General features: G+C 37.5%; 1 protein-coding gene across 3 annotated transcripts in view; it reads right to left on the reverse strand.

Moving 5' to 3' along the window:
* Positions 1 to 14,208, reverse strand: part of VRK2 (VRK serine/threonine kinase 2) — a 45,754-nt gene that overhangs the window by 22,058 nt on the left and 9,488 nt on the right. For all 3 annotated transcript variants that reach the window (XM_075749871.1, XM_075749870.1, XM_075749872.1), the window contains exons 3-8: positions 12,214 to 12,269; positions 11,625 to 11,694; positions 10,712 to 10,799; positions 10,466 to 10,574; positions 8,919 to 9,011; positions 43 to 175 (exon numbers count right to left, since the gene is read on the reverse strand). In XM_075749871.1, the coding sequence (XP_075605986.1) occupies positions 43 to 175; positions 8,919 to 9,011; positions 10,466 to 10,574; positions 10,712 to 10,799; positions 11,625 to 11,694; positions 12,214 to 12,269 (549 nt within the window). The remainder of the gene's footprint in view (positions 1 to 42; positions 176 to 8,918; positions 9,012 to 10,465; positions 10,575 to 10,711; positions 10,800 to 11,624; positions 11,695 to 12,213; positions 12,270 to 14,208) is intronic.

Here is a 14,208-nt window from a genome sequence, read left to right on the forward strand (position 1 = left end):
TCTGTAATCACTCCTCTGAAATAAAAAAAAAAAGAAACCTACCTACTCCCTTGTGAGCATCTACGCTGGTAAACTCTATTGTCCCATTATGGCCCTTCCTAGGATTTTCCTGATACTGTTTGTGGTTCCCATTGGGACAATATCTGTAGGAAAGTCCATAATCTGCAAGATAAACCTGGAAGACATGAACAGACAAATGAATAATGCTTTTGTCCTTTGAAAGTATAACCTTTATAATTAAGTCTTAAGAAACTGATAGGTTAAGGACAGCCTTAGATCTAAATTTTATTAAACCAAATGGTGCCTCAGGATAAAATATGTACAACTGGGGGCTATAACAGCTGCCCTCCCCATTTAAATCCTTCCACTACTATACTCTTATCTTATTTCAGAGTCGAGCAGAATTTCAGTCTTTTTATTTTGTTCCTAAGCTCTCTCCTCTCCAGGTGGGCATCCAGACACCGTAAACTGCAATATGCCTTTTACGTATCCTCACATTGCTTATGGGACCCCTTCCTCTCTTTACTTAAACAGGCACATACGCATCCCTGTTCAAATTTTCCAGTAGCTGAGACCGTACTATTTCATAACAGCAGTGCAATTTAGAAGCCGCAGAGGAAGCAAGAGACAGCAGCTTCCTCCAGCTGGACTGGACACAGGGCTCCAGCACTAACAGGGACTGTGACCACAGGGCTGCTGGGCATTAGCCTAACTGTAGTCTCCTCTTTTTCAATGTCACTGTCAATAACTTCTTACTGGCAACAACTATTTAAATATAAAGTGTAAGACAAAACAAAGCAAAACAAACTAGCCCGCTCCCCAATCCAGAAAGCAATCTTAATAAATCGCCCCTGAATTTAATATAAATTTTAGAAAGGCACAGAGGCAGACTTCACTCTCAGTTACTCTGAAGCAAATCCATGGAGCTAAATCAGTTTAAAAGGAAAAAGACATTTGGGCCCTCACCATGTATATTGTAGCAAGCTCATGCATTCTGCAACATTTACCTTTCCGTCCTGGCACAGGTGATTTTTTTTTTTCCCCCAAGATGCTTCACTATAGCTACCTAAATAACCAGAGGGAGGAAGCTGCACAGTTCTCAATGACATATCTGGGAGATGCACTTGCACGTTCTTAGGACTGAACTGTGCAAGTATTGACTGACTTTAAACTTAGTCTTGCTTACTTTTATGGTATGTGAAGCTGAAAACAGAACAGCTCAGGAAAGCCGAATTTTACTTTGTGTTCTCCTGCTGCCTGTCAAGACAAACACGAACATGCCATCTGGGTCCTGCGCCTCTATTTCTCTATAGGCATAGCATAGACAGTACTGCATCCGTGTCGATTCTGCCACTCACATAATTTAGATTAAGGGCACAAGACCACTCTCTGAAGTTCAGATTAACATGTTCTGTGCTCCAACAGGGGTGGACTTAATACATGCACATGGTCAATTACTGCAGCGCAGCTGACAAGCAGTAACTTGTTGAAAGCAGCTGGAATTTAATCACAATCTGTCCACCCCACAATATCCCATAGGTTATTTTCTCACTCTGTCATTTTCACACTCCCACCTGGCCTTTGCTCCTTACATTGACCAGTTCTCACATTAGGTAATTGCTTTTTTTTTTTTTTTTTTTTTATAAATACCCAAGTATAGTACTTAAAAAAAAAAATGCTACAGACTGCTATTATATTGCCAATGGAACTGATCTCTGGGGCAAAAGCTAAACCATCTGAAGGCATAGAGAGATCTTTTCTACTAAATCATACTATATTATAAAGAAAAACTTTTTCTTACTCGAACCTTAGGTTTGTTTCCTCTTTAGCTAAAAAACAGTATATGCCTTAAACGTCTAAAATAAACTCTTCTGGCACTCACTTCTAATTATGTCACTCCTGGTGGAGGAAAAACAAACAAACAAAAAACCCTCAAGAAAACTTAACGCATTATTTCGTAGCACGTTCCGTTGAACCACTGATTCCTGTTTGTGCTCCAGGCAGCTTCAAATCCTGGGATGGCTGGTCTCCTGGTTTTATTGTTTCTGCTGCAGGATCTGTGCTTATTTGGAGCGTGTAAGCTGGGATGCAGCACTCACTTCCTGCGGGGTGATGGCTTTTAAGATTACTGATGATGTTTTTCACCTGACAGACTATACAAACTGTGATACAAGATTAAAGACCGTAGGCACATTTAGAAAATCTGGGACAAGGCATAAACTTTGTTGGGTTGACCGATTTGATTTTCTCCTCATCCGTTCTCCAGCGTATTCCTGATGCTCTGGTACCTGTCCTAATTGAGCCCACAGTCGGTGTGAGAGAAATAATTTAAACTACCCTAATATCAAGTTTAGCAACTCTTGTGCATCCTTTGTGGGCTGGGAAGGAGAGGGAGTAGGCTAGGAGGTGTATTCTTCCCAGGCAAAGTGGTACAATTTGGATTTTACTTGACTATAGATTTCTGACACATACAGTTGACCAGAAACAAGAAGATGAAATACAGAGCAGATTTCAACCTTTAAAAATTCAGGCTATGCCTTATAGTAAAATGAGATTTTAACTGTTAGAAAAAACAATACAAGAAAAGCATCTCTGCCAGCACTCTGGTTCTGTCTGGGCTGGGAACGCTAGCTTATGTGATAGACACTCCCATATGGCAGCACAGCCTTGATGGTCTTTCAAACTATCTGAACAACAGGGCAGCTAGAAAGTAGCCACAAATATTTGCTAGTCAAACTGGAACTATAGAAAAAAGTCACCAGTTATCCTACAGATAAATCACAGTAACTATGTGCTCTTAATCCATTTTTAAACAACAGATTTGCTTAAAATACCTTCAGTAGTATCAGCAGAGCAGTTTGAAATTTATACTGAAAAACTCCTCTAAAAGTGAGAAGTAGCTTTAGGTTACCCTGCCTTGACTGATGGTGGCAAGACCTGGAAAACCAAGAAGCAATCACTTCTTAAAGCCGCTCACATGCAATTGCAACAGCATCTATGATTGCACCACAGTTTGCTCCAGAAGTTGGTCATGAGTGCCACTGTTCAGCTTACTTCTAGCTGAGCCATTTATCACTTCCAAAACTTTCACACCAATTTTTTTTTTCCACAAACATGCAACCAATGGTAGCCTCTCAAGGCAAAGCCTCTTGGCCACCAACAAAAATCAATCCCCTTCAGCTTGCACAAAACCAGCAATGCACTGTTACAACCTTGCCACAACCATTATCAGAACAACTACATTATTTTAAATTACCATTAATTTCATTTCATCAATTCTCATTATAACTCTTTCATCATTAAAAAGATATATAGTTCTTTATAGCTAGTTGTCATTTTTTGATAATGTAACACAACGTGCCCTTTCAAATTTGCTCAGAACATGGTGGGTAGGGGTAGTTAAGGAGTATGTAAGTTGTTGGGGTTTTTTTTAAGGGTATAGGGAGGGGGAAAAGAAGATGAGCATTAAAGAATATTGAGAAAAATTGTGTTAGTATGTGTTTCAATAGCATAAATATTTTTCATCTGCATGCTTTTTTTTAGGAACAACAAAACAAATACGAACAAAAACAGAACAAAACATATGCAGAGTAAGATAAACAAGACACTTGAAACAAGAAATGGTAACATGAATGCTGAAGGTGCAACAGTGACATAAGCCTAGAACAGCTGGCTTTAGCTGTGTTACATTGTACACTCCTTCCCTCACATTCACTTATTTTAACTCTTGTTTTTGTTTTTTTGTTCAAGTTTCTCTCCCTCTCTCTCTCTTTTTTTTTTTTTTTTTTTTTTTTTTTTACACATCCCAGACTGCACTAGACTCAGCAGTGTTTAGCACGGTCTGTTATTAATAGATTTTGTTATAGATTAGGAGCCAGATTTCTAAAGTCTTCGCACTTAATTTCATGCAAACATGAATGTGCCCATCTTATTTCAAGCGAACAGCCACACAGGCACAAATAATTATTTCTGTGCACAAGCAACCAGCCGTAGATTCGGCAGTCGTCTTGTCCTTTCTGTGCATGACTCCCTCTCAGTGCTTTATATTTAAAGTGCTAAATATCTGCTAAACATATAAAATTCTTACAACTTGTATACACTATGATATATAACTGCACTGATCTGGGAAGTCTGGCACTTTGGATTCTCATGGTACTCTCTTTATCTTGAAGTACACACAGCAGGAGATTTATCGCTGAAAGGATAACACCACAGTGACTTTCTTTGTATTTTTTTTTTCCAGTGGTCCCATTACTAGGCTTATGTAACGTGCTGTAAATAATTAAGTAGATACCTACCTAATAAGAGGCAGATTTGTTGCCAACGGCCATAGTGCTGTCAACTTCAGTTGGACACTACACTACAAAAAGGTTAAAAGTGGACCAAAGTCCATCTTGGAACAGGAAGGCTGAAGTATAGTGTTTGGGACAGAAATAGCATCTTTCACAAAACAGAAGCCAAGGAAGGAGGAAAGCAGGTTAAACAAAGGAGAGAGGGGGAGAAATCTTCTGTGACTTAGCAGTAGCAAGTGCCAATGCTGGAATCAATTGAAGTCCAAGATATTTGGGACATTACTACAAAAAGAAACTAAAGAAAATAAACAGTTCTATCCAAATGTAGCGGGACTGATGAAGGAAAATTAAGGCCATCTGATTGTGAAGTTATATCTTAGATTAGGGGTGTAGCCAGCATCCACGAGTTAAAATTCAACTGTTTCTGTATGGTATCTTTGCATACTGTATCCTTCCTAAAAACACGTGAGGGAGGACAGAAAAGATTTTCATTTTTCTCAATTCATCTGCTCTTTAGCAAATCTGTCATACTGGACTAACGAGCAAGAATCACAATCATTCATCTCACAATGAAAAATGGCTTAAAGTTTAATAGTTTTCATGCATGTTTTTCCCATTTGATCAATGCAAGAGCTCTGTATCTTCTATGCTAGTCCACTGAAAGCCGGTCTTAAAAGTTAACATTGTGAAACACTTTGTATTCTTTTTTCCTTTTCGGTTAAGGCCATCTACAATAATCAAGTCTGAGCATTTTATTCTGTAACCATCTTGTCTAAGAAATGTTTAAAATCAAAATCAGAACTGAGGTGCAAATGCAATTAAAACTTACAGCTTAAAAATCCAAATAGGCAACTTTAGGTACAGCCTTGAGTTTGCAACATTGCAGCATGTCTGCCCATATATTCCACGGGGGAGAAAAAAAGAAAATGGTACAAGGTAATTGTTTTGAAGGGGCACTCTTCCAAACCTTATTTAATTTCTTAAAAACTCTGATTTTAAGCTCTTGTCTAGTGACTGCTTGTCCCTTTTAATAGTATCACTATTTAAATGAGTTTAATGGATTTGAATTTCTCTTTTAGAGTCTATATCAATAATGCTTATTCTGCTTCGTCATACATACAGTTACTACTCTGCACCGAATTATCTTTAAGTGACCGCAATACTGAGACAGTGCTTCACTTGTTCTGTAATTTATAGGTCTGATCAAGTTTTCTTTCAGGCCTCTCCAAGATTCATGGGCTGTGTACTTCCCTCAGTACATCACTCCTATTCTGTCAGTCATTGTGCTGGGTCCATGTTCAGAAACATATTGACTAGAGAATTGATCTTTTGACCTGTAACTCACTGAATGGCCTCGCTCCCTTCTATTGAATAGATCTGCAGCAAGCTGCTCTTTGAGGTCAGTTGATTCTGATCTTCTAACCATTTCTAAACATCATTTGGAGGTCACAGAGTGACAGGACCTTTACTTTATTTGTTTCTCTGCCTTGCCACAGAAGGTAGGGGATAGCAGTATGGATTTCACATGTTCTTTCAAAAAGGGGACTATGATATTTATTGGCTGTGGTGTAAATTTACCAGGTTAATTTACAGAAGAGAGCATGGCAGCAGAAAGTCTAACATAGAAAAACGTTCTTTTTTGGAACAGCAGGAAGTCAGCAGCAAATTCACACATAACGGTACACATGAACAGCCACTAAATGACAAAGTTGAGTATAAAGGTACACAGGCTTTTTTTGAACAGAAATTTCTACCTCTTCACCAAAACAGCATATGGAAATACACTTTTAGTGTGTATATATATTATTTTATGGTATTAGATACGAGCTTCTTTCAAAACCAAATTTCTAGAATTAAAGAACACCTGCAATTTATTTTCTCTTAAAATCCTAGGCCCTAAAGAGCAAGAACCCACTAGCATAAAATTCTGAAGAAAAAAAACTCACAACAGAAATGGTTAGGCCAGACAGCTTTATTATGCCAACTCCCAATGGAGCTACAGGTCTCTCAGCTTGTATTCCTGAGCTTGAGTTTGCTGCTGGCTAGATGCTCTCACTCCCTATTTATGAGATTAGTTTGATCACTTCAGCTCCCAGTTCCGTTGTTTTAAAAAACAAGACCAAGGCAATCTAGCTATCTCCCATTTTAACAGAGAGAGAAGGTTGGACAAAACACTTCACAGGCATTTGGTAGCAATAACAGTGTCTGAGGTTTTATCTGAAGTGTCTCAAGGTTAGTACAAGATTGCCAAATTAAAATACAGCATCTCCAACAACAGTTTAGAGGATACCGGACAGGACATTCCACATTGTTGTCATATATAGTCAGTGGTAATGTTCCACAGAGCTTCCCGAAACACTGTTCTGGTAAATACATAATACATTCAGTTCACTAGCATGTTACAAAGACAGCTTGATTTGTAGAAAAGGCTGTCACAACATCATGAAATCTTACATAGGAACTGGACACATTTAGAATAGGAAGAAGCAACTTTCATGGCAAAATTACATGCAAATCAATAGCACATGCAAATAGCCAGGACATGACAAATGCAAAATCATCTGTGCAAGTACACATGCAGAGTTCTGAATACCTGAATCTGTGTGAGGGTATTGTCTAGTACTGTTCCTAACTCAGGTAAAGTACATTTATTGAAACACAGGGGCAGACAGCACATCAGAGGCAACAATTCCAGGGGAAGGACATTCAATTACATGGCCTATGTAGATCTGCCAATTTGAAAGTTTTAGCTGTGGTGTTGGTGAGATTATTCCTTCTTTTCATGCCCTGCAAACCACAGAGCATATGTGTTTCAAGATACAGTGCAAGTTGTGTCTGGAATATAATTTTTTTATGTGACCAGAAACAGTCCAATTAAGACATCTGCCCTGCTGTAAGCTAAATATAGTACACATTACCTTAAAATAAATTTAGAAATAATCATCACTGTCTACATGGCTCTAGACTGGTATGACATAGTTACCTGGGTGAAACCAGCAGACCTGTGGACGCTTGCAGAATTTCTGAGCTTCTGGGAAGCTTACCCGACTAATATCTGAAGAGCTCTAAGTTTTCTTAAGCATACAGAAACGAAAGTTTAATTCATACCTTATAAATGCAAGCAGATATAGAAATTCTTTCCTGTTAGCTCTTCTGAATTAAAATTTGAACTTTTTAAAAGGTTTTCTAGAATTATTTCAGTGGAAAAGAAATTTTACTGAAAAAAAATTCTGCACAAAACCTCAGCAGTAACATACACTTTGTATGTGTTGAGCCAGAAGCTACTTAAATTGGAATATCTATTGATTTCTTTTATTTAATAAACATAACTTGTTAACCTCTGTCCAGTAACTCACAAATACCTTACTTTTAATTTGTCAATGAATATACTACTCGTGAAAACAAAATACTAGTAGCACAATCTTCATGCAGGCAACATGAGAAACAAGACAGAACATCACAATCTGGCTAATTCAAAAGCAGCTGATCAAAGTCAGCTACATGTCCTAAAATTTTATGATTACTGTAAATGGACACTTCCAAAATTATTTCAATGTGAAAAACAGCAGCATATCTTGCTGTCATAAAAATACACAACAGCCAAGACAAAAAAAAAAGTCATTTGAGTTATGTTAATGGGATTGGGTAGCAGATCATTTTGCCTCTAAATAGCCTCCTCCTTTGGATTCAGCAGGCTGGTAAACACCATAAACTGAGATTATGTACTAGCTGCTACCACTCTCTAAAAACATGGCTCTTTTAAACATTCATGATAGTTTTCAAACTACGTGTTTTAGAAAGCTCAAAAGTTAAATTTGAATCAACCATTTAACTTGAAAATTGTAAAAAAGCAGATATAGTTAAATGGTTCAACCTCCAATGGCAACAAGCTGTCTTGCAAGATCTGTTTCTTCATCACTGCAGTAGAAAAACAAAAATTGAAAGAAAAGGAGAAGTTTTGCTTACAGCTAATTATATTTAGGTGAAGTTAGAGATGTCCTTTTCCCCTAAATGACATTTTTTCCAAGAAAAAAGCCTGCTTAGATTTTATTAACTGAAGAAAAAAAAGACATCGTAAGAGCACGTAGAGTGTGAAAGGATCAAAAGATTTGTTTCAAAACATTCCACCAAAACACTTCTGTTTCAAGGCTAGCTTTAGGCTCTGAAGTGTTAGAGAGCAGCAATCTTAATCCTACTCACCTGCTATATCCACTACAATGTGCAGGACATAAGAGTTAGTGCCATGGAAACACAATTCATGACAATATTAGAAAGCTAGAACTTTCCAAGAATGAAAATACAATGGGCCACATCCTTCAACTCTACTAATAAACTGGCATAACCTCGAACAGCAATTAGGTTCTCTAACTAATCTCTTGATTAGCTTACCTGTCCATACCACTATCCCAATCAGCAGAGCACAAAGGGAACAAAGCAGAATTTTGTCCTCCTCCTTTCTCAGACCTTAAGCTCCACAGAGCCACTCTCAGATTTGTCATGAGAGGATGTGAATGTTGATGCATAAACTTCTTTTAATATGTGAATTGTAAACACAGACTATATATAAAACTATTAAACAGTTACAAACACACTAGAGTAACAGCGTAGATAAGTAAGCATGCTTACCTCATGTGGATTGGCATAGCCCAAAAGTAGATTTGCTGCTTTAATGTCACCATGAACATACTCATTTTCATGTATGTATTCCAAAGTATCCAACTAGGAAAGGATTTAGAACAAAAAAGAAAACATCATCATCTGTCCCTAACCTTATCACCAAATATTTCTCACTTATACAGTGAAATCAAGGGCTACACAGACTGAGCTGACAAATTAGTTTTGAGGTAGAGCCCAAGGACTGCCTACTCTGTCCATGGGGTCTGTTCCCACCAGGCACATAGCTGATGGCAAATCATAAATAAGCCATACTTTGCCACGAGTATCCCTGTGCAACTACCTATGAGTACCAGCTTCTAAGCTCACAACACAAGAATGAAACTAGTACTTTATAAACACTGGAGGAACTGTTGAGAACACCCAGCTCTTAAAATGAACATATTCAATCAGCCCTGAAGGTTTATAATATATTTGATCTTGCCAATTATGACATGACCTGCATTTCATGTCACAACCCCCCCCATCATCATCCTTCTCCAGCACCTCACTGAGGTATGATAGCTCTAATTGTTACAAAAACCACGTTTGCACTTGGCAACTCATACAAAGGGCAATTACGCAATCTAATCCTGGCTTTTGGAGAGTACAGCGTTACAAGTTTGTCAATCATGCAACTACAAAAGCCCTTCACTTTTTTTTTATTATTATTTAGATTAAAAGGATACTTCGGAGATGTCCAGTTTAAACCCCGTGCTTCAAGCAGCACTAACGTAAGTTAGATCAGGTTGTACAAGAGAATGAATAGTCAAATTCTAAAAGTCCCCAAGGATGAACGTTCCACAACCTCTGGGAAGCATGATCCAGTGCTAAGACATTCTTTCTGTGAAAACCTTTCCTTTATATTCAGCCAGAGTTCCTCTTTTTGCAACTTATGACCATTGCCTCTACTCCATTTGCTGTGTGCCTCTGTTCACCAACAGCAGTTTTTCACAACACAGATGATATTACAAAGGAACACACATAAAATCTTCAGTTAGTATGTGCCAGTCTACACACATTTGAAAACAAAACTGGCATTTGCAGACTAGCCTAATCTTGGCCTGTACAGTCAGTGCGTTCAAACACACTGAAAATTTTGCATTCAGGCATGCAATTGTGAACTTTGACAAATATGGATGTCTAATACAATACCCTTCAGACACTGGAAAAAAAAAATCAATACATGTTAAAGCGTATGAGAATAGGCGTACACATCTCAGCCTAGACATACATTTTGAAGTGCATGGTCTATGCTTTAACCTATTAGAAAAAATTTTGGTTTGAGCCCACCAACTTCCAGTCTGCAGGGGGTCTTGATTTTCAACTTAATTCTCATTTAAAAAAAAAAAAAAAAAAAAGATGAAAAATAAGAAAATACATAGCATTTACACATTTAATTCTGAACTCAACAGCTACCTTTAGGAACTATAGTTCCCTTAGGAACTATATTAGAAAGATAATTTTCTAGTTGAATTCAACAAGTTTGAAACATAGCAATTTCCTCTCCATGTACATACCATTCGTGCCCCAAGTTGCAGAACAGTCTCCTTCTTAAATCTGCTTCCACAGTCTTCAAAGATTCTTTGAAGGTCTTCCCCCAGTCGCTCCATGACCATGAATCTATAGCTACCAGGAAATATATAAAAGGGAGGAATCCTTTAAGACAAAACTGCAAGTTTGTGTCAGATGAAAGGATATATCTCCATTTTGCTGAAAATAGATCTTCAGTCAATTTGAGGCTTAATTACAATTCCTCTTATTACCTTTTTCCCTTGTACTCAGCCAAGCCCGATCCCCAAAACACTGGAATTCCTAAACATCTTATTTTTTTGAGATTCATCCATCTTCTTACTGTAATAACAATAAAAAGATAACATTGGGTTAAAGGTAGCTAGAGAATTTCAGGTTTGGTGTAGGGTTTTGTTGTTGTTTTTTGTTTTAGCTATCAAGCCAAGACTTTGAACAAAACAATGAAACAAATAGGACTTATTTGGCAGTTTGTGTAGCAAACAATTCAGACCATAACTTTACTGTGAAGTTCTCTACATTTTCCAAAATAAGAAGCAGTTTTTTTGTTCTAGAAACGTGGTAGTTTGTTCCCTTAGAAGGCAGATAAGCAATTATCAATAGCTGAAGAAATAATTCCCTACTCTATTCAAAACAGAATGCTTCAAGCTATCAAAAGTGCTTATGTCTACCAGCAATCTAAGTCATCTAAAGTCTTCAGGACAGTTCCCATGAATAAATCACATCAATGCCTAAGTGTCTGCAAAATCAAGTGCCTTGATTACTACTAAATCCTCTGACGATTACACACACTCTTAGCTCTGCCCATGGAAATAGTTACTAGCAGAAATATGGTCACCAATTAATCCACGTAGTACCTCTGTTCCAAGGCTGGCCTCTCTCTGGAGTCCATTCATTGTCGTGCACTCTGAAGTGTGCACATAATCAATTTGGCATGCTTCTGTTCTCCCTTCTGATCAGAAAGGACAAGGATGATATCCAAGTAAAGAAACCTATAGCAACCTAAAATTATTATAGCACCAACTAAGATTAGTTCAGTGTATATGAAATAAATCTGCTACCAGGCCCTGAAGCAACAGTTGTTATCAGAAGTAGTTAAACCCAAACTTGTCCTTAAATCTATCTGATCAGAACTGATCTATTACTTACTATGCTCTTGCTTTGCAGCCCTCTGGTAAAACTTCAGTTCAGAAAATAAGGGGCCGTTTTCAAGATATTCCTTTTGAGAAATAAACAAACTTAGTATCATACAATGCATTGCAAACACAACAGTTTCTAAAGAAAAGTGTATGAAAAGTTCAAAGAGGATGGAATCCTTTTTTTTCTTCCCCACGTCCCATATACCATGCCATCTGAAATGTAATTTTAGTAAGTAGCTAAAAAGAAAAGTTGTTTGGCAACACAGTGTCATAAACACCACAGATTCTTCCAGAAATTATTTAAGACACTATTTTCAGAAACATTGCAGATCAGGTATGTTTAAGTTCATAGTCTGATTTTCCTTACTAAACTGTTGAGGGCAGTAATCGAGGAAAGGAAAGAATCAAGTCAAGGAGATACTGTGTGTCATGAAAATGCCAAATATATCCCCAAGCAGGGAAAGTCTATCAAGATATAAAAAACAGGGGGAAAAAAACACAAGCATGCAATACAGACCCAATGTCAAAAATAAGGATAGATAATTAAGAGAAAGAACTGCATACAAGTTAACAATTTAGAAATGAGATCTACACATTACCACTTTAATTACATGCACTGCATCATCTTCTACAGGAACATGAATTTGAGGGGAAGCTGCAAAATGAGAGAAAGATGAGGATCAAGCCATATGCAACAAAATGTAATTGCAAACAAAGACCAAGCTAACATTGCATAAGGTGACCCAAAAAAAAGACGCTTAACATTTTTTCTGAATTCCTGCTTTTAAAGGTCAGAGTTTTGCCAAGTTCAAAGAATAGCACAATGAAAACAACACACACACACTGAAGTTTTAATCAACAAGTACAGAAGCAATTTTAACCCACATTTTCAGAACTCTATCCCTAATTAAGGAGTAAGCAGGATGTCCCCATTGCACGTTTGCACCACAATGAGGTATTCCATTATAACAGACTACATTTAAGCCATTCCAGTCAATTGGATAACCTCTGTATTTGGTTGCTGTCAATCCACTGTCGTGACAAAGACACCACTTAAAAGTTATGACCTACATTATGCCTCTAGACAGGATTGTCTGCTTTCCTCTATTACAAATTAATTTGGCCCTAGAACCTTGATTTCTATTCTGACATTATTTAGACATTGGCCTAAGTTAGGGATAGCACAGCCACACCTGCCAAAAGGGGAGATGAGGGATTGTGCCTCTTAGTGCAAGTAGAGATTTCAAAACAATAATTGACCACAGGTGCCAATTACAGCCCAGGAGACAGAACCTCTCTGCACAGACAATGCAATCCTATTTTCTTCTGACCCTGAGAGAACTATCAGCTTTCTCTGATACTACTGAAGCTACATGGAGCTACACTGGGATTAAAATTTAATGAGACTAAATCATCTTTTAGAATCATCACTGAAAAAAAACTAAAAAGAATACAGTTCCTAGGAAATAAGTGTCCCTTTTAAACTTCTTACAATGATCAAATACCAACAACAGTCCAGGTGTGAAACACTTCAACTATCAGCACACACAAAAATAGAATACTTTTATCCACATAATAAAAATCAAGTAAACTTGGATCTAATCAAACCATTCAAGCTCACATTTTTTGATGGTCAAGAGCATAAAAATATTTTTACAATGAACAGACTCCTTCAGCTGCCATCTTCCTTCAACTTTATTCAGCATCTGGGTTGAACCTGGCAGCATACACACCCCAAACACCAGCAGTGTCCCAACTGCCTTCTGCTTGGCACTTCCCCATGTGAATGCTTCTGTGCTAATAACACATTAAGATAAAATGACCATATCCTAAAACAGCAGCTCTAGAAGGTGTGAACTATCCATAGACTCAGACAAGTAGCAGTCACACTCAGAATGCAATTTAAAACTATCATACAACTAGGAAGGAAATTTTGTTAAACTTCGTTCTTACCGTATTCCTGTACTGAACTGGGGAATTAAGGCACAGGTGCCTAAGTCTTTATTTTTCTCCGCCACATGTAGACTATGTGTTAATAGCTGAAGACGCTAGTTTAAAAGGAACACATCCCATGTGTTTTCATTGTATTCACCAACATCACATTACCCAAACAGAATTAGATGTGCTCCCTTACTGACACAGATCAGAAAAGGACTTGTGTGTAAGAAAATGTATTTTAATATGAAGTTACTAAACAGAAGTTTGATAGGTATAGAGAAGTATCAAATTTAAATGTATTTGAAAGAGTCTGATCTAACTTCCCTGTAGACATCGTGACATTTTCTAAAGAGAGGCCTCATTCATGGTAATCTGGAACAGACAGTAACAGCTGTCAGGGTAATGAAGAAGAGCAATTAACAGGAACTAGCCCAGCAAAAGGGCCTAACCCCCATGGTTCTTACACCATGCCGGCATGGATGCTTTTTGGAGTCACACTGAAAGAACATCCTGAAGAAAAATAAACCCAAATCTAACTGTAAATTGTTACAATGTGAGAAGAAAGAAGAGTCAGACAAAGCTCAACAAGATAAAGGAACAAATCCTTTAGTAACATGACATTCAAATCTACAAAAGGAGGAATGGTATTATTGTTT

This window comes from Balearica regulorum, chromosome 3, assembly GCF_011004875.1.
Source record: "Balearica regulorum gibbericeps isolate bBalReg1 chromosome 3, bBalReg1.pri, whole genome shotgun sequence".
Lineage (NCBI taxonomy): Eukaryota > Metazoa > Chordata > Aves > Gruiformes > Gruidae > Balearica > Balearica regulorum.